This window comes from Cynara cardunculus (genome assembly GCF_001531365.2).
Source record: "Cynara cardunculus var. scolymus isolate 2C chromosome LG 8, CcrdV1, whole genome shotgun sequence".
Classification (NCBI taxonomy): domain Eukaryota; kingdom Viridiplantae; phylum Streptophyta; class Magnoliopsida; order Asterales; family Asteraceae; genus Cynara; species Cynara cardunculus.
The window spans coordinates 4,080,461-4,102,033 of record NC_037535.1 but is presented as its reverse complement, the minus strand read 5'-3'; the positions used below and the strand labels follow the sequence as shown (position 1 = coordinate 4,102,033).

Genomic DNA, 21,573 nt, shown 5'->3' with positions numbered 1-21,573 from the left:
TATATATATATATATATATATATATATATATATATATATATATATGAACCATTGTGTCAAATGCGAACAAAAATTTATGAACACAATATAAACATAATAAGAAAAACTGTTATACGAAAGAAAATAAATAAAAAAACAGGTATGAACACGATAWGAACAGCTTGTGAACAATAGTTCCTTCATTATAAACACATTCAGGAGCGATCCTTTGTCAATTGGAGTTTTATACATGCATTGCATCCACACCGTTTAAGGTTCACTCTTTGTTCATATATGTTTCTGATCTTATATGGTTGTTCACCCCTTGTTCATATCGTGTTCACCCCTTGTTCATTTCGTATAAAATATATAAACACATAACCCCAACGCTATGAACACCGGGTGCAAACACTTACACAAATATAAAGATTTGGTATCAAGCTTAAAAAATAACACTTGTGTTCATATAATAGACGTAACATGAACACAATGGTTCATGATTCATGAAAGTCGGTAATATGACAATATGAAAATGGGTCGTACATGTACTTCCATTTGAACATGTGATTTAGGTACGTATTTTAGTAATTAAAAAAAAGCTATCAATACAAGATGAATTACAAAAAACACAACACATCGTAATGAACATAATTTCGGTTAAAACGAATCTAAAAAAATAAAAATCTATTACCAAGACATTCGTTTTGGTTAATTTCTTCAATTTCCGACCTCGAACTCCGATTATCATCATAAACCATTTTAATCTTCTCATTGTTGTCGATTTATATTCCATTGTGTTTATTCATATTAGCTTGATTGATACCAAAAAAAATTACTACCGTGTTTTCTATGCGAATTAAAAACTGATAAAACAATAAAAATGAAAGATCAAGATTAAAAAAAATAAAAATATTAATATTATAAATGCATATTTTTTGGGATTTGATGTTTTGTAACTCCCCATTAATATTTTGGGAGTTACTATCAAATCAGTTCACTGAAATACCTTTGTAATTAGAATGTGAACTTGACATAAATTTACAAGAAGAATGGAATTTGATTGGTTGTCATGTTTTTCAAAGTTAACACAAAATTGTTGGTTAACATTTGATATTCCCCCTATATATATATATATATATATATATATATATACTTGGGATTATGTGAGACCAATGGTTTTTCGTGAGACCCGTAAGATCAATTTTCAACCTTTGGATTAGATCTATAATCGTCAAATCTGAACATTCATAAACGTCACGAGACTTTTCAATAATTACAAAATTGTCACCGTGCAATTTTAGACCATTAGATCATTAGTTTATAAAGTTGATCAATGAACATAAATTGGTCTCACGGGTCTCACGAAAAACCATTGGTCTCACGTGAATCCAACCCTATATATATATATATATATATGCATTTTATTTCAACTTGTTATCTGTTTAATCAACCAAAAATAAACAATCACGATTTAAAAAAAAAAAAAGAATTTCTTCACGTGCTTGTACTATACAACTTTCTATTGCGCCTCTTGAAAGCAAAAAACTTTGTGTTCGTTGGAAAAAATATGTTCTCCTAAATTCACACGCTTTGACACCTTGCAACCGCTTTTCACAACACTTTTTGGTTGGTGGCAATGCCGTACCGTCGGCCGTCGCCGGAGGTGGCAGACTGATATCTAAATCTGGATCCATTTATCAAGAGCTTATCTTGGTAAGCGCTTATCAAATCATTTTACTTTAACAAATTGGTAAAAATCAAGAATATTGCCCGTTAAGAGCGAAGTCAATGACCGAGAATCTTATCCGGCAAGTGGGGGCAACGGCTCTTGCTCGGTTAGCACTTACCATTAAATTTTTGCATCCGATGTTATTTTAATGGACTAAAATCTTATCTGGTAAGATAAGTGATAGTATTGAATTTAGTTGGTAAACGCTTACCGAGTAAAGTGTAAGAAAAGTTTGTTTAGCCCTCCAGAACCATGAGGCGTCGTCTTCCTCTTCCGCAACCTACCAAACCTAGTTCTTCGACATCCACCATTAACGTCACATTGTTCGACATCACCGCACTCGTGCTCGTTGTTGCTGTACCTAACTACCTTACTGTTCACCACATTCTCGTTATTCACATGATGCAATTGTTGTATTCAAGTCCTTGTGCTAAAGTTGTTTTATGTTGCTTTGTAATGTAGCCTTTATATGCTTTGTAGACTAGTTTATAGCTATGAAAGTTCAAATTTGTCAAAGTCTGAGAAAGATCGTAAAATACTGAAGTTTTATGAGATTTGTAATCTGTAATCTTTAAGAGAGACATGTTGAATCAAGAACACATTGTAATCACTTTGTTTACTTGGATTATTGTAGCGTTCTTGAATCTTGATCTATTTTGTGTTTGTGACTTGAATCTGGGCTAAGAGATAATGGTTTCATTATTTTCATATCTTTCTACAAGAATGGAGTTTCTACTTGTACCCAGATGAACTACAATCAAACAGAAAATTAAAATGGAAGTTTAGTTATAACAAACTCTGACTCTCTTGTCATTAATATGAATAAAGTATTCGTTGGATTAGGGTTTGTTGTACTGGAGTTATGAATTTAAATTTTTTATATTATATATTATAAAGTTTTTTTTATATATAATAGTATAATATATATATATATATATATATAGTCGGGTTCATATGAAAATGATACATATTTAAGAAAATAAAAGAATGGTCAAATCACATGTGATTTTACACTAACATCACGTATAAAATCACATGTGATTCACGCGAGCTTGCGATGCGACCTTCCTACACGGCCATAGGGTCGCTCACACACTTTTTTGGTTGTTGATATATGTAATTTGATCATTTTTTTTTATTTTCTTAAATTGGTACCATTTTTGGATGAAACTACCCCCCTCTCTCTCTATATATATATGCCCCTTGTTTATTATAGTTTTTGGTTAATTTTTTTATGTTTTATATTTTGTTGATAAATGTGTATCTGAAGTTCCCCAATCATTTTTTGCAATTGTGTCAGGATAAACGAGGTGTTACTTGACATATGAGTACATGTACTATTTTATATAAATAGGTGTATCCATGATTAACATGATCTTAATACACCTATTGAAGTTGTGAGAGAAGTGTCATTGATAAAGATCAAATGATACTGATCGATTCCAACCATATCTTGTTTGATATAAGACAAATTAAGGATAAATAAGTTTATTTCGTACTTCAAATTGCCGTAATTGATTGTTTACAAGAAAATACGTTAATTCTACTTGAATACATATATATATATATATATATATATATATATATATTGTATTTTAGACTTGTTTTCTTAATATTTTTTTAGTGTAATAAATAGTATAATATATTTTAGATGATTATCTCCACCGATTTTTACATCACGTTTTACTAGTTGTATACCCGTGCAATGTGGCGAGAGCCGTAAACTTTAACGATTTTGAAGTTTCACTTGTTTTATTAGAGAAGATTTAACGATGATATAAGTTACACTTGATCTTTACATATTAATACAATTTGAATAAATAAGAGTTATGATTCCAATTACAGTCTACCGATGAAAAAAATTGTATGACAGTTTAAAATCCAATATATTTAAAATCCAGCATATTTAAACGACTCCACAAATGTGTTCGATTTACACCAAGAGCAAAGAATCAAGAGATCGAGACCGAGACCGAGATTTCTAGAGCAATTGAATGAGAGATGAATGAGAGAACTTTTCATAATTCATGGTGAATATCTTCACAGTGGGGAATGGAGAGAAGAAATAGAGGTATGAGAGAGTTAAGACATAAGTGAAATGTGTCAAAAGTATCTTAGAAACATGAAAAGAAAAGGTAATAATGTGCATTGGTAACTTGCACTATATGTTATTTTAATTGTAGATTAAGAGATTTTATGAGTTGTTTTTAAGACTTTTAAGACTTTGTGCATAAATGTATAGTACCTTGTGCATTAAAAATTATTTTTTAAGACTTTTGATAAATCTGGTTTATAAGGTACTATAGATAAACTTGGTGTCCGGATAGTTGGGAAGCCAAGTAGAGGTATGTTTATATTTGCATTAATGATGATTGATAACAAAGTGAATAATGTTATACAAAATACTTTGAGGCGTTTACTTTACTGAATGTCATTTATTTTATTGGATAAATAAATAGTATAAGGAGTGAGAACCTTATCTGATAAGAGATATGGTAAAAACAGAAAATCTTGCCTTATAAGAGAGGGAGATCAGACTTTCGGTTAACGCTTATCAGGTAAGAGGCCCTTGCTAACATTCCATTTTGATGGCCGAGAATGTTGCTCAATAAGATAAATGAGAGTGGTAACTATTGCCGAAAAGCGCTTACACGGTAAGCATTTAGTAAAAGGCCCCTTACATGTAACACCTTTAATTTTCTAAAAACGGTCGAAGAACAACAGGAAAAACGACCAAGAAAACGTGCAGGAAATGGTCTGTGGGACTTGGGTCACGACCAAAGTTGCGTAAGCTTCTATTTGGAGATCGGCCAACACGGGTGACCCTGCCATGCCACCCTAGGGTCGCGAGCAAGGGTAATGGACCACCTGATGGTTAAAAGTGCGTTTTTTCAGGGTTTTCTTTATTTGGTCATAAGTTTCTAATCTCTTATCCAATTTTGGCTATTCTTGCAAATGGACTCGTATTTTGAAGCTTTTCAAGGGTAGGCTAAAGAGAATTAAAGTTTCTTGGTGATTTGGGGTTTTTAGGAGTTGAAAGGTAAGTTCTATATCTCAATTTCTTGACCTGATGTTATGAATCAACGCTTTTAAGAATACTCTATGAATCTCAAGTCTCCACCTTTAGAAGCTAAAGGTTTGAGTTTAGAACCTAGATTTAACTTAACCTAGCAAGTTGAGTTTCAAGCTGCTTTCTGAAAACTTTGTATATGACAAAAATGTATATTTTGAAGTCTTAAAATGTCCTTGATTTTTATCAAATGTGTTGATTATTTGACGAAATTACATCTTTTACACATTTAGTTTTATAAAATCTTGAGAAGTACATATATTTGAGTTTTTTGGACACTTTGATAATAAATTTTGATGATTTATTCCTTATACGGAGATTATTTGATGTTATTGCTATTTTTGTTAGATTGCTTTTATAAATCACTAAAATAATAAGCGTGATTTAGTTTTTGTTGAATTTTATGGTATTTTAAGTCATGAGATTTATTAAACTCTTTAAATGCATTTTGAGGTTTATAACGACTCGTTTTTTATTAGTCAAACAAGTTGAAGAGCCCATTGCCTTGGATTTGAGCAAAAATACTTGTTTTACGATTTTGCCCAATTTTTTAGTTAGTAATGATGGTATTCGAACTTTTTGGTGTATAAATTGCATTCACGATGGGTATTCATAATTTATTGGTTTGATTTTTAACTCAAATGATTTTTGGGGACGTTTGTTTGATTTAAATTGTTGTATGTGTGATTTTGGGAGTGATATGCAGTTATGACATATTTATTTAGAAATTACGTGTTTTGAATGCGTTAATCATTCGATTTGAATCATGTAATTTAAACTATGATATAATGGATCCATAGGCGTATGAGTCAGTATGTTGGTTTAAACGTGGGATAGATATCTTTGTATTGTAGCTAGAAATATCATGGATCAGCGAAGGATTCAAGCTACAAACCATGGGTGGTTGAGTTTGATGATCGTATGATCTGTAGTAGATGACTTAAGCTATAAATTGTGGGTGGTTGAACTTGATGACCGTGAGACCATAGTGGCTATAATTTTTAGTGAACGAGTATATATAGGATCAACGGAGGACTCAAACTATAAACCGTAGGTGGTTGAACTTGATGACCGTATGATCTGTAGTTGAACTCATTGACATAGATATATGGCTTACTTTGTGTTTTGCTAGATTCAATGGATACAGGTTTCCCCCATCACCAAAATGTGTTATTTTTTGGATACTGTATTATCCATGTTTTCAATGTTGTTTTGGATATACAGTGTATCCATAACTTATGGTTTTGATATATTGGAACTTATCCATGTTTTAGTGTTTTGGATGATAAAAAGTTTATCTATGTTTTCAATATTTGGAATTTAAACCTTATTTCATTATTTGTGCTATTATTGGGTTTGGTCATATGTTAAAATGGGTGTTGGATTACTGAATTTAATCACGAGAATTGTCGGTTTTAGAAAATATTGTTTTTATGGTAAAGTCGTTTTGTTGAGAAATTATAATTTAAATAAGCAGTATTTCATTTGTTTTTCATTTATAATTATGATTAAACTACTTGAACTCACTGGGTGTTAAGCCTAACCGCTTTTTTTTTGTTGGAATGTGCATCAGGTCCTTTATGGAAAATGGTACTGACGATACTGTGATGAGTTAAGCGATAATTAGAGGCACGAGATAGAACTAGCTAATTGGAAACGTCTTCCGTACCTTGGAGATAACGACAGTTAATGGGTTTTAGTAACACTGTCCTTAATCTAGACTCTCTAAAATTTGGATCATTGTTGATTGATTTTAGATTCTAGATTCTAGATCGCCGTTATAGGTAATCAAGTGTTGGAATTTAAAAAGAAATGTATTCCTTATTTGATGTTTTATTGAAAATTTTAAATTGCCAAACAATTATATTTCATTTTGTACTATATCATGAAAGCCTCTTAATCATTCTGACCACTTAATCATTCTGTATCAAACCGTTCAACAACTGTCAAACAACCCCTAATACTTCTAAGAAAATAATTGTCTACTTTCTCATTCTACCCTTAATCAAAAAATATAAAAAAAAATGAATTAATTTGATAGAAAAAGGTTAATGATGATGGATGAAACAATAGTAAACAGACATCTGATTAGAACAAGTAATTAAGACCTTTTTGTATACTTAACACAACCTTCTTGACAACATATTTTTAAACAGATTTTTGCTTTACATCATCATCTATACCAACTCATTCTCATTCTATAAAACACTCTCTTACTACATTCTTCCATCCAGACTGCCTAAACTACCCTCCTACTCTTTTCTCCCCTGATTGGGTTGGGTTGGGTTGGGTTGGGTTGGTTTCATTTCGTTACCTCTGTGGTTGGTCGGCCGTTGTACTTGTCGTCATACTGCTGGGCCCACCGCCATTTTCAACGGGAGGTGAGGTCCCCCATTTCCCTTCTGACTCTTGTGGCTCCAACACGATCACCCCACCATCGGTCAGTCCTAATGCAAATTGATTGGCTTCACTTGGATGTGCAGCAATCACAAGTGGATACACCCTTGAACTGCAAACATACAAACATCAATAATCACCCACATTTTAAGACATAAGCACCACCCTGAAGAATATGCTCACTTTGGATTGGAAGGCAGGTAGGCGGTGGAACTGATTCGACATCGCAATCTGAGCGTTGATGCAGTAAGAATACCAACACTTCCATCCTCAAAGCTTACGTAAATTGATTGGCTGTCGCACGAGTAAGTAGCATGTGTGATCAAACCACTTGTCTCTGGAGGCACCCACTGTTTTTAATCAATCATGAATGTGTCAAGAGATCATCACTAGACGCATAATCATATTAACAAACCCAATTAATCATATATGAAACATTCAGGACTGTTGTTTCATGTAACTGTTCAGCTTTTGGTTGAATTTTTGTAGTTAAAAGATGAATGGTATACAAATGAAACTAACCTGTTTAAGGCGTTCGAGTTTTGGTGCTTCATAGATGGCTATCTGAGTTTCGTGGACTGCTAGCAAATGTGTCTGATCATTGTGGAATTGTACGCGGGTATCCACTATGGGAGCCGCAACACGTCCAGGCGGAATTTGCAAATGTTTACTCGTTTGTTTCTCCCATCCCTCTGTGCTCCAAACACACACCTGCAGAGAGACGTCTATTACTATAAATCTCTGAATCTTAGGAAAAATAATTCATATTTTTTGTGAAGTTTTAAATTAATTAAGAGTTTAAGGAGGCAAGCGCCAAAAGACCGTCCGTTTTTTTCTCACCTGAGAATCAGCACCAGAAGATACTAGCACATTAAGCACGTTAGAGAAGGCCAGGCCTGTTATCCGTTTATTATGGCCTTTAAGCTTGGTTTTGACCTGTTCACAAGAATAACTAATAGTTAGTGCGTTATTTAGTAGATTTGAGGTTTGATTTAGGTTTAAATACGAACTAGGAACAACCTCGTCGATGCGGACATTGTATATTTGGATAGAAGAGTCCTCCATGCCTATGGCTATAATGTTATTGTCTTGTGGATGGAATGCCAGAAAGGTGGCGGCAGGTGGAGGCGGCATGAATGTAGTCATAGTCTGCAAATAGAAGACAGTAATAAGTAAATCTTTGGTAAAAAAACAGTAATAAGTTTGAGCTACAATAGCAGTAAAAATCTCAATACATTGTTTGCTATATCTGCAGTAAACGTCTCCATAAATTGTTTGCTATATCTGAACATAGATCCATAGGGGCATGTTCAGATAAGAACCGTATATATTTTGGGAACCAACTATTCATGATGAATGTCGTGATAGATATTCATCATGAAAATTATTCATAATGAATATACTCCTGAATATATAGAGTGATTCATCATGAATAATAAAACATTTATATTTCACATTCAAACTTTCCCCTAGATCCATAACCCACATGAAAAACAAGATGGAAGTAGATATAAAATACATAAAAAAAAAACTTTGTTACCTTAAATGTCATCATATTGAACAGAGAGATCTTCCCGCCTGAAGCAGACATAACATAGGAGTCATTCTTCGACAGTGCAAAGCACGGAACAGCTTCTTCAGGGTTTGTATCACTGATAACATTGGTCATCAAGATACCACTTGTTGGTTGCCATAACTGAGGGGCGACATTGGCAGTAGCCTAAAGAGGAAGGAAAGAGTAAGCGGCAAATTTAGGTTAACATCTTATAGTGGGATTAGGAACAAAGAAAAAATACCTTCCCAGTTGAATTCCGATCATTTCGCTGCCATTTCCATAGTTTATGGACAGCATTGGCTGCTAGAGCCAATATGGCAAGTCCCGAATTTGTGTAAATCAACCTTGAAACCTGTAATGGGGATATGGAGGAAGTCGCTTGAGTTTGATAAAGAATAGGGTGTAACACGACGGTTAAATGGCACTTAGGTAGCGTTTGGTAACAGACAGGACTGAACTAGACAATATAGTATTTGGTAAGTTGGACAGGACAGGACAAAACTGTTAAAATGACCGAATTGCCCCTACACCCTATTTGAACATATTTATGTGATAATAGTTATAAACGACATAAATCAAACTAAAGAAAAATGATGATGATTGAGGCAAACATGCAAGATACGTGTCTTTGAAAGAAACATAGACCATGCCAGAGATGCAATCATGCTAGATGATGAAATACCCGCATTGCTGAAGATGTATTATCTGGAAGCCTTGAGGAGCGGCACTGTGCCGGTTCTGTGATTTCTGTCAGTTTCCATATTCTAGATTTGTCCATGGACTCATCTCCGATTCTAGGCTTCACATCAACCAAACTTCGATTATCACCATTCTGCAAGTACACCACATGTAAAAAAGTTAAACGCCGTGATTACTAATATGGACATATCAATATCAAGGGGAAAGTTCAAATGAGAACCATAAATATGTTGAGAACCAACTTACGACCTATTTTATGTATTATTCATGATGAATAATCATGAATATCATTCATCAAGAAATCATTCATTTTCATAATCCAAGATATCATGATTCATGATATCATGCATTTTCATCGTTATTATCGTGTATTTTTATCATGAATACCATGTATTTTCATCATGAATAACTTTCATCATGTATATCTACCGCTTCATTCATCATGAATAAAGCATGAATAATTGGTTCTCAGGTTTTCAAAATATGTACGGTTATCATTGTGTAAGATGAGCACATTATCAGAACCACATAAACTTCAACATCAGTCATCCGTGGATGACAACATATGGACAGACATTCAAAGGGAAGGAACATTATCATCATAATTCCACAAACAGAAAATCTCACCATCACTACCATTGAAGGCATTGGTGCAACTCTATCCATGATGCTTGGTCCAGCAGATGCATTAGCAGCACCAAATGTATTCATCGTAGAAGTCTGTGCATGCTAGAGCATTCGGATAAGTAAGATAACATAGACCTATCCAAGATAGGGCCCGAGAACATAATTACTCCCTTAATCCCAAAACAAATGTCCATATTTCTATTTTCAATTGTCCCAAAATTAGGGTCCCCTTTCAAAAGTAAGTGTCTACTTTCGAATTCTACCTTAATTATGAGATGGAGATATTCATTACTCCCTTATTATAGACGATAAAATTGCCATAAAAGTGTAATAATTACAAATTTCTTAGACTGTGTGCCTTTTTCAATGTGGATATTTATTTTGTGATGGAGGGACTATGAACCACAGAAGAGATCCCAATGCCAAAAATCCATTTACCTTCACAACAGATGCAGATGCAACTCTGGAGGGATCAAATGAACGATTCTCCATGGTTCTTAGTAGCCTAATCCCATCAGGATTAGCTAGAATTTTGATACCATTATCATTTGTTGAGACAGCCAACAGAATTCCTTCCTTGTTAAACCGTATGCAAGGAGAAGCCTGCAGATATTTTATGAACCAACATAACCGCTTAGCACAAAGTCACAAATGTATATCAGTGAGATCATATCTAAAAGAAAGCATATGATGGGTACCGGTAGACCACCCTCAGCATCAATGGTTGTCAATAAGTTAACACTGTCCATATCCCAGAATTTAACCAAAAACTCATCACCAGCAGCAAGAAAACGATTTTTGGTAGTATCAAACTGCACAACACCAACAGATCGCTTCCCAAGCCCGTTATATGTGCGCTTGACAGCTCCTTCACTTTCATTCCATTCCACAATGTATGATTCTCCTTCTTTATTTGTACCACACGAGAATAACCTATTAGGTGTGCAGATATCAGAGATGTTCTCATTAGCATTAGAAGCAGCCAGGGGTGTAATCTAAATTCTATACAATAGAAGCACATTTATGAATTTTTCAAACCTTGTTCCATCTGCATTGTAGGCCATAGTGGTCGATGAATGACCTGGTGCATCGTAGTCCACTCTTGAACCCATATTGTCATACAACCATGCTTTTATTTTTCCATCAGTTGCCGTCGAGAAAATAAACTGGTACAGGAAGAAATCAATAGAGACATTAGCGATTGCTATTCAATGCATAGGACTGAATACTGTTTATCAGATGGAACAGCAAGGGTGCCACATTTCAAATGTAGTGGATGCATTAAGCATTTAACTGCAACTTACGAGAAAAGAAAAGAGTATAAAGGAAATTTATCTCCAAGTTATCGATATTGTTATGCTACAGGCTGTGAATTGCAAGATTAATCAAGCACCTGTAAACTCCTAGTTACTTTTTTGTAGCATTTAAAGCATAGGGAAGTCTCTAAATTTCAGAAAACATTATACCTGAATGTTTTCCTTGAAATGTGGACATACGGAATATACAGGTGCTTCATGACCCTCAAATGAATACTGTTTTGCCCCTGTGACCGCATCCCAGACCTGCATAAACATTAATGCATACATCAGGGAGTTCGAAACATCACAATCCTGAACAACACAAGAGCAGCAAGTGACAAACCTTTATTAACCTGTCTTCTCCACAAGTTACAACGCAAAGCTGTTTGTTTGGGTAGGAGAAAGCAAGGTCATTGACACTGCCAACATGAGCCTCAATCTGTATAACAACCAAGTAAAGAATGCTGCTTATGTGGAATATATGCATCAGACCAGGCACCACCCAAGAAAAGGAAAAAAGCAGCAAAAGATACAGACAATGGGAGGACACAAACCTCCAAATGGTTTCGGAGATCATCACCGCCATGGTAAGAGTAAATCTGCACTATGTGCTTTGAGTATGCAACGCCTGTATGAAAGTTCAAGATGCTGATGTAAATCTCTAACAGTTATCCCAACTTTAACTCATTCACCACATTAAGGAACATTTGCTACAGATCTTATTGAAAGAAAAAATATCCAACTACATACCAAAGAGGGTTCCATCAGGGCTCCAAGTTACACGGTTGATTGATGCAGTATAGTCACTGGTCAAAGATGCCTAGCACAACACAGAAGTGCACAGCAGAGTCAAAAGAAAATATATAAGATTTAAAAAAGGGTATCAACAGTCAAGATGGTATGCAATGTATGTTTAAAAAATACCCTCCATTGTTATGGAGATAAAATTGTTTCTCATTCCAACCAACAAATCTAATTAAAGCTAGAATTCAAACCTGCAAAGGCATTGAGCAAACACCAAGATCCCAAACCTTGAAATTCTTATGAGCAAGCTTCTCTCTGCTACCCAGTTCCCATATCATGACTTCTCCGGTACTTGTTCCAACTGATATTAATCAAAGCAGGGGAAAGATGGTGAGACAATATGCAACTAATGAGAAGTCCTGAAAGCAGAAACCAGCAAGAAAGCATAACTTAAATTATAGAGCATATGAAAACTAACCGAGAAGCAGAATTTGCTGTACTGGATGGAAATCCATGCTCTTGACTGATGAACCCTGATTTAGGGTCATCACCATAGCTTTAGGTAAATCATCAGACGAATATGAGCTTTGACCATGGCTCTGGCCGCTGTAACCAACAGGCAAGATATTTACAGGCAGATGATTGACCTGCTAAAAATACATAGGCATGTCAGCCTTGAGTATCAATTAAATTCCAACATTGGATAAGTTGATCCCCCTTAAGAAGGTAAGACTACCATATGACTTCAACGTTAATCCATTTCCAGATTAATGAAACCACACTTCTAGATCATGAAACATAACTCAATATGTGATAAAAACTGATGCTGCAAAGGAACTTAATGCTAGGTTGATGGGATGAAGCCAGTCCCTAATCATATTATTTTCATCAGCCAGGGGTTTAAGCTTTAAGATGTCAAACGACTCAAATTTACACACATGAGGAGGCTATGCAAAAAATTCAGCTTAAGTAGTCAAGCAATATAATTCTGGAAGTGGAAAGAAGCTGTCTTCATCATGTTCACAAAAATTAGAGAAAGCATAGCCAGAGTGTGTCATACTTCATCAGATATGCCAAATGTCCTCGTTCTCTTCAGTACATGTTCAGAGTCAGCTGTTTGATAGTCTACAGCAGGATTATTGGTTGGGGGAGTCCTAGGGCGCTTTAATAGAGCTGCATGTAAAAGGGGGAAAGGGCACAAGCAACAGCATTAGTATCATAAAGTAAACCACTCCACATGAAGTTAGTATTACTTAACAAACTATGTACCAGCATTATTTGGTGGATTGAAACCAAGAGGGCCAGCAGAAGCCGACGGATGAGGCACAGGGGAAGGATTTGCCATCCAACCAGCAAGAGATGTTGGCAGAGTTGCTGGTGCAGGCTGAAAAGGCTTTATACACGAAGAGAAGGATAAAAGAAACACAATATACATTAGAACACTCGATTGCAGATTTCAAACCACAAACAGTGAAGACCAAGCAACTTGTTTCCACTTACACCATGAGCCCCCAGAGGTGGAAAGCCAGCAGGCTTCGGTACGGCACCCATTAATGGGTTATTTACAGGGGATGGAGCCCTTGCACCATTTGGCTGTGACTGTCCACAAGAATGATCAACAAACAGAGTTTTTATGTCGGGATTCGGCTTTGGGTTTTTACACAGCTGATGTTGCCAGTTCAAACTACAAATTAAAAGGAAATGTCAAAATGAAATAATAAACTTGATCAAGAAAACTCAGCCCCAAATACAGAGAATATCCGAACCTTTGATTGATAAGGGTCCGCAATCTCGAGTTTTTTAGAGTTGGAAAGTTTAGCTTATCACGAAACAGAGGATTTGCTTCAATCAGCTTCTTAAGCTCACCCAGCATTATACTTCTGGCAGACTTGGTGTCTCCATATTTTGATAATTGCTCATTGTCTCTGCACACATGTATTTGTATCAGAAAACATCCAAGTTTTACAGCATAATTCAGATGAATTATACCACTTTTAATATGGAAAGAGAAACTCCTCATCGATAACCCTTCCACACCTGAAATTCTCCAGGGTCAAAAGTTGTGTTATTTCTTTAAAAAGATCTTCATTAAAAGCTGAAAACACCTTCAAGTCCTTCACTAGAATTTCAACAGCTTTAGCACGATCCTTCCTGCAAGTTGAATGATAAAAAGAATTTAGCACATCAATCTGATCTCCATTGTGACTGGAGATGATTTTATCCCAACCAAAAGTTTAAATAAGGAAATCACTAGAAGACGAATTAGAGACCGTAATAGAGAGACATAAGGAAACAAAGCATTAAAAAGCTTTCGGCTTCATCTGACATTAAATGGATTTCTAGTTGTGTAGCATAACCACCCCAATAATAAACGCCAAGGCAAAGCGGTCATGTATGAACGCACTCAATGTAATAAAACTCTGCACGGTAACATACTTATCTAGAGCTTCTAGGTACTTCTGCTTTCGTATCTCAAAGAAGATCTTCATTGAATATCTGTTATCATCCACCTTTGTGAATCCAGAGAGATATTTTTCCACCTCATCCCAATCGCCATTTGTCACCATTTCCTCAAAGTAACGGATGTTGAAGAAAAACCCCGACTCTTGCTCCAACCTCAACAATAAAACAAACCCAATAAACACATAAAGACAACAACACAACCAATTTTCGGAACAGTAAATACCAAAGTATTAAAAAAAATTGTATATCTAAATTCAGCAGTAAATATGTAAAAGAAAATCGTCAAATTCATAAACCCTACCTGTGAACAGTCTCCTTAAACTTCTCTTCGTCTAGAAACTGAAGGATTAAAAACACAAGCTCTCTGCTAAGGGACGACATCGCTTTCCTTTCTTCCCAGAGGCTGCATAAAATTATTGTTAAACGTAAGCATTTAAATACAATTAAACAACAAAAACCCTCAAAAATCCTCACGGATCGAACAACAATAGTTCAACCTCTATCTCCATAAAATTCAGCTCAATAACTCAACAAGCAAAACCCTAACGAACAGCTCCAATTTTTCATCAACAAAACCTAAAATTTCCGTAAACAAAAAGACTATATACGCATACGAAATCATCAACATCCATGTATGGATAATCTACACATATAATTACGCACAGGTAGATAATAACCCACAGGCATAATCACTAGGTTTATGTGTATGCAGAAATTATGCAAGATTAGAGCTTTCGTACCTTCGAATTGGATGATGAAAGATTACAGAGACAGATCTGAAGGTTTGTAGAGAGAGAAACGAATTCCCTTTTACTGATACTAATTTCTCTCCCACCTCCTTTAGGGATTTCTAGAGAGAGAAAGTACAGAGATGTGAATCGAAGAACAAAGACACACGATATAAATAGTGGCGAAGAATACGAGTAGTACGAGATGATAGGTCAAGAATGATAAGTAGACTCGCTTATCATATATAAGTCAATCGTCTTATAAATTAATCATTTTACTCATTAAATTAATATTTATTTAAATATCAAAAACTAATACTGTTTCAGGATACTAACGTGTGTTTAATGCATAATTAATGCACCTTTGTCATTTTATGCAAATTAATAATTTAATTTAATTAAATGTTGCATAAATTAATTTAAATATAAATAAATAAATAAATAATTCTACAAACCTGATTATTATATTTGTTAAAATAGAAATAAAATATTCGATAATAAATTTTAGAATATCATAAAATTATTATAAATATAAAATCAACTTATAAAAATATTTAAACCGTTGAAAATTATAACTTCATAAATTCAAAATATTTAATTAATTATTAATTATTATTTTTTGTTTATTACATTTTTCTACGAATAAATAGTTTTTTTAATAATTTATTTAAGTGGGGGATGCTAAGGTGTACACGACCTCACGTCAAAGTGTTTGTTTGCAGTGGACCCACCGTCCTTTTTTGTTTCAAAAGTTGCGTGGATCCAAAATCTCCCTCATGAATTTAATTAAATTTCTTTTTAATTTTTTATTTCAAATTTAAGCTTTATGAAAGTATTTCTATTTTTGCATATTCTCTAATAATTTCTTAATTATTATATTAAGAAATTACTTAAAAAACATCAACAATAAATAGGGTTGTTATTAGCTATTTATTTCATTTACGAGATTTAGGGGTCGTTTACCTAAACACTTACCCAGTAAGCATTTACTGGTAAAATTCAACATTATCGTTTACTTACTGAGTAAGATTTAAGTCTACCAAAACAACATTGTATGTAATAATTTATCCGGTAAGCGCTAACCATGATAAGAGTCGTCGTCATCACTTACCGGGTAAGACTTTCGGTCCTTGCTTTTGCTCTTACCGGGTAGGATTTCTGGTCCTTGTCATATTCATTTGGTATGGTAATATGACTTGGTAAGCGCTTACCTATGTAAGCATTTGGTAGACGGCCCCTTAATCACATAATATTATGTTTTACTGTTTTTAGACACCGAAGATTGATAGATACGTTTTTAAACTGTATTATTTTATTAAATATTATGTGTAATATATGAAATGAATATGTTATGATAACGTAAGGTACTTATACATGTCACGAGTAAGACCCGGTGATAAAACGATGGGTGACTGGAAGAGTTTCAACCAGATGCTCGTGAAGGACTCAGGCAACAATCTGTTGAGCAGAATATGATGCAGTAGTTTGCAAATAAATGGATTCGGTTCACATAGCATTTGCTTCTGTTTTGATTTAAATTTGCATTTTTTTTTGCAGGGCAAAAGATAACAGACATGCTTCAATTACCATTTGCTTATATGTTCAGTATTGCATTAAATTTATTTTATAAAAATCTAGTGCTACATTTTGTGTTACATTTTTGTTTATTGTTTTTTAGATGTCACAAGTTGATACATACGTTCGTCAACGATAGTTTTTTTTTTTTTTGATTAACCTGGATATCCAACCCGTTATGCGAACCGACTAATCCCAGGGCGACCACCTGCTTTGCAGATAGCCCGAAGTCACCGCATTTGAACCTCCGTGGCCACAAGGGGATTTTTATTCCTCCTTGGATTTGAACCTGAGACCTCCTGGTACTTTTGACCTTTGAAGTCAAGCTCAAACCAATCAGGCACCACCCTTGTGGTTAACGATAGGTTTTATTTAACAGTTATTCGAGTCGCATGTAAGATGCAGACATAAAAAATACTTGTGGGAAATAGTTGTAGCAATATACCCATGAAAGGTTCATATGGGAATGCACCGAGTAATACGAGATGCAATTACTCGATGCATGTGCCCTAAACGTATCTAGTTCACAGAATTGGTCACGTCTGTTTTGTTTATGTTGAGACAAGTGTGAGGTTCTGTTTTTTTTTTTAATTAATTTATAGTGAGACAATCTTGTACAGACAACTCTAATTGTCTTTATGAAGTAATATTTTCATTTATGTGTTAGAAAATATTGTCATGTCTTTAATGTATCAAAAAGTCAATAAACCAATAGTCATGGTTAGGAAGTGTCTCACGCGAAACTCAAATAATTCATTTATTGGAAAGCATGCTGATTGGCGGGTTTACACCTCCTAAAATCTAACGGCAAATCTGCAATGTTGAAACAAGTAACGCATAATAAATACGAATATCGAACCAAATGAATTGAGAGTCAGTATTACGATGACTATGTCAACTATTAACTAGGTTGTCGAATAAGTGGTTAGTTTAGTTAACTACTAATTGAAACAGCATAATTTAGGCAAAGTAGTAACAAAGACTGGAACATTACCAGGAAGGAATGCAGTTAGGAGGTCGAATCCATTTGGTTTTTACATATAGTATTCGGGTTGCGACAGTTATTGGTTCAAGATTAAATGAATACACAATTCCCTTTTACTTATTAACCTCTCTCCCGAGTTATGACAAGCTTATCTCTTGAAAACGCAGTTAATCTCTTGATTTTAACACAGAGTCGGAATTTCATTAAGATCAAGATGCCAGATTGTACTAAAACTAAATTGGTATATCTATATTCATGTTCTCAGTTTAGGCACATGGATTTTGAATCTAATTGTTAAGCCACTTCTCTCAAAAGACAGTTCACAGTCAGTATATCAATTGCAAGGTGATTAGACATGCAAATGGGCAATAGCATTAAACACGAATTCATATGTTTCGTTAATCATAAACACCAGTAAAGGCCACAACTTTTGGTACGCATATGATTCCATAACCAAAATTCATCTAGCGCTCAACAGGTAAAGATTATTTCATATTGGAGATGGTAGCAAACAACCAAAAAAAATAGAAGAGTTCATAAGTTTAGATATGGTTTCTCGATCAAAATCTTAAACAAAGTAGAACCCCCGTTTTCTTACGATAAATACTCACGATTAATAGTTGAAAACAGCTTCAAATCTCAATTCTTAGGCCCTGTTTGTTTTTACCTAAAAAGCACTTAATACTCTCTTATGTCTGAATCGGTCAGACCTTAGGGTATTAAGTGTGTTTGTTTGTTTTTTTCAATTAAGAGCTTAAAAGCTCTGATTATGTCTGAATTATTTAGAGGTAACATTTTCACTTAAAACCTCTTAATTGCTTTTAGAGCTTCCAATGCTTGCAAAGAAAGTCTAGATTTCAATGATTCAAATTTCAGATTTCAGATTTCAGACGTAAAAACAAACAGTCTGACTGATTCAGATTTCAGACTTCAGCATCACCTCTTAAAATTCAGAAGTGAATTCAGACTTCAGACTTAAGCACCTCTTAAAAAACAAACGCCACCTTAATGTTTCTCTGGCACTTTATTCCTTAACTATAGCCCAAAACCCGAGAGTTTTCAAGTTAGGTCTTGAATGATTTGGAAAACCCTGGTTGCAAGCCTTAAATATGCAAACTAATAAACCACAAGGGTGGTGCCTGATTGGTTTGAGCCTGGCTCCAAAGGTCAAAAGTACCAGGAGGTCTCAAGTTCAAATCCAAGGAGGAATAAAAATCCCCTTTATGGTCACGGAGGTTCAAATGTGGTGACTCCGGGCTATCTGTAAAGCAGGTGGTCGCCTTGGGATTAGTCGGCTTGCATAGCGGGTTGACTATCCAGGTTAATAAAAAAAATGCAAACTAAGGGGTTATTAAGTCGCTTGGAGAGTCGTGCATGTCATTTTTGTGGCTCGCGGCTTGGGTCAACATATCTTTCTATTTGGTTGGCTTCAAGTGTCATTTTAGTGCAGTTTTCATTAGGAAACAATCTTCAATACCCCTTTCAGATCTCCGACTTTATGAATGCTCCAAATTAAGATCAAATTCCTAGATTCTACAGTTCGCTTAATAGAGTAATTCATGTACAATACTTGCAATAACTGTAAAAACGATGCTTAATTTACTCGATAACAAGGTAAACCCCGCATGGAATGTGGCATGTCAATAAACATCGAAGTCGATGTTATCACATGTCACGAAGCAATCAACGACATACATCAAACCTAAATCAAGACTATGTTAAAGATTATTGACGGTAAACACTTAAGAAAGAGAAAATCAAAACTGCATTGGTTTTTATAAAAATAATTTTACAAATCTTTTCAAATATTAAAAGAGTTTAAAAGCTACTTATCAACTTATTACAACGCTTTTAGATATGACGTTCTATTTTTTGTTTCTATAAATTACGTTTTATAAAATGATCTATTAGTAACGTTTATTTATTTGTGACGTCCTATAAATCCAGTTTTATTGTACTGATATATATATATTTTTAATATACAAAATATATTATTTTCTTATGTTAAATGAAGTTTTGTCTTCTTATGTACTTTTGGCGGATAGTGCAGTTCAAAGAAATCCAGATGTCCGTATAGATCAAAACTCAAATGCATTTGATTGGATTGAATTAAACACGTCGACCCAGACGACCATTGCTTTCTTTGTCCATTTATTGCAAATACTGATTTTTATAACCTTGTAATCTTTTAACACTTTAAAAACGTCATATATCGAAATAAATAATATTTAAGATTTTAATCCACGTTATTTTTATTTTATAAAATCTTTCCGAACATGAAAATATATTTTTATAAGATCTAAAATTATTATAAGTATGAAGAACTAGTCATTGATCTGTTCGTTTTGGAATATAATGACTTACACAAGATGTGTTTTAATTCTATATTTTGTATTAAAACAAGAATTACAGGGTTGTTGCAGAAGCTAGAAAGATAAGGCTTGATCATAAACAATCTGACTGGTGACAAAGTTGCTAACAACTGAAAGAGAGAAAAGATTGTACTTTTTCAGATCTAAAGTACTTAGATAGTCCTTCAGATTGTGGAGTCGACTTTGCCTAAGAAACTATCAAACAAAAGTTCTTTTGGAACAGATGAGACTTTTGGAACAGATGAGAGGCCACATATGACAAGGATGACCTTTTTATAAATTATAGTCAGTATTGCATTAAATGTTGTTTGCCAACTTTAACGCGTGTATTTATATGGTTTGTTGATCCATGCATGCGTGTACTCTTCATTTAAGTCTTTGAAGTTGATATAGACACTTGTTAACCCAACTCTTCCTTCTGTATACAGATGAAACAGTAAAAAAAGTATGATACTATTAAAATAATACTTTAAAATTACTTTGACTGATATGCTAAGAATGTTTCCATACATGGATGAGAGCTGGTAGAGTTAGTGAGTCAAATTTGTTGGACAAGTTCACACTCTAAATTCGACTTGCCAGGTGTAGTATTTGTCATACTACTATTTCACTTTGTCCTGTATTAATCTTATTGGGGTTAGATGACAATTCAATCCGCTTTGGTGACGATCTTGACCTCACTTCAATTACTCTCCATTTTGTCGACAACCTTTTGGTCTTTGATGAATATAGATAGTTACAAGACTTTTACAAAGAAAATTCTATCAATCTGTTCTGAAATATAAGTTATGGATCGAATTTCAGCTTAGACTATTTATGAAGTAGGAACATCAGTTGCTAATAGTAACTTTGAGTATTTGTGGGTTCTTGAGAATCAAGACTGAATGACCATGTTAATGAATCAATCGGATCCTTCACACAGATGAAGATTTATCGAATCTAAGATTTGATCCCGACATACCATCTGAGATACAAATTTGAAGGTGATCGAAATCCAAAACCTTGAGTGAATGATAGGTTTGGATGTCAGTCCCTTTTGTCAGATCCGATAAATGTTGTATATCAGATATAACCATTACAAGGCAAGTGTTAAGAATTTTGTTCTAAGTGTTGAATCAGATGCTAGTTATATTATTTTACAAATACGATGGTTGAGACCAACACAATCCTACACGGATTGTTCTATTCTTTCGATTGTAAAAGCTTAAACAACAAACAGAACTCCAAATTTTATTTGATGGATTAGAACTGCTTGCAAAATAAAATCTGATCTAACATTTAACCAACACAACTCACAAATATCTAAATGCATATGAGCTAGCAATACATTGACAGTTAGGTTTTAAATCAGA

The 21,573-nt window shown here is 34.3% G+C and overlaps 1 protein-coding gene across 7 annotated transcripts; it reads right to left on the bottom strand.

The window, feature by feature from the left end:
- Nucleotides 1–6,837: 6,837 nt before the first annotated feature.
- On the bottom strand, nucleotides 6,838–15,411 carry LOC112516461 (topless-related protein 4-like). Of its 7 annotated transcripts, none has more exons than XM_025123510.1 (26): nucleotides 15,302–15,411; nucleotides 14,863–14,964; nucleotides 14,535–14,714; nucleotides 14,136–14,249; nucleotides 13,865–14,023; nucleotides 13,599–13,782; nucleotides 13,368–13,491; nucleotides 13,159–13,271; nucleotides 12,577–12,748; nucleotides 12,350–12,459; nucleotides 12,105–12,174; nucleotides 11,909–11,982; nucleotides 11,698–11,793; nucleotides 11,523–11,618; nucleotides 11,095–11,222; nucleotides 10,755–10,989; nucleotides 10,495–10,659; nucleotides 10,057–10,158; nucleotides 9,413–9,562; nucleotides 8,972–9,082; nucleotides 8,716–8,895; nucleotides 8,196–8,324; nucleotides 8,016–8,111; nucleotides 7,698–7,886; nucleotides 7,359–7,525; nucleotides 6,838–7,287 (listed from the first exon to the last, which is right to left on the bottom strand). In XM_025123510.1, the coding sequence occupies exons 2-26, from the start codon at nucleotides 14,940–14,942 to the stop codon at nucleotides 7,089–7,091; spliced, it is 3,423 nt and encodes a 1,140-aa protein (XP_024979278.1). In that variant the 5' UTR covers nucleotides 14,943–14,964; nucleotides 15,302–15,411; the 3' UTR covers nucleotides 6,838–7,088. The 7 variants fall into 7 exon arrangements, with proteins under 7 accessions (XP_024979278.1, XP_024979282.1, XP_024979280.1 ...); XM_025123514.1 differs by having other exon boundaries at nucleotides 10,057–10,149; XM_025123512.1 differs by having other exon boundaries at nucleotides 12,577–12,745.
- Between the last annotated feature and the right edge of the window lie 6,162 nt (nucleotides 15,412–21,573).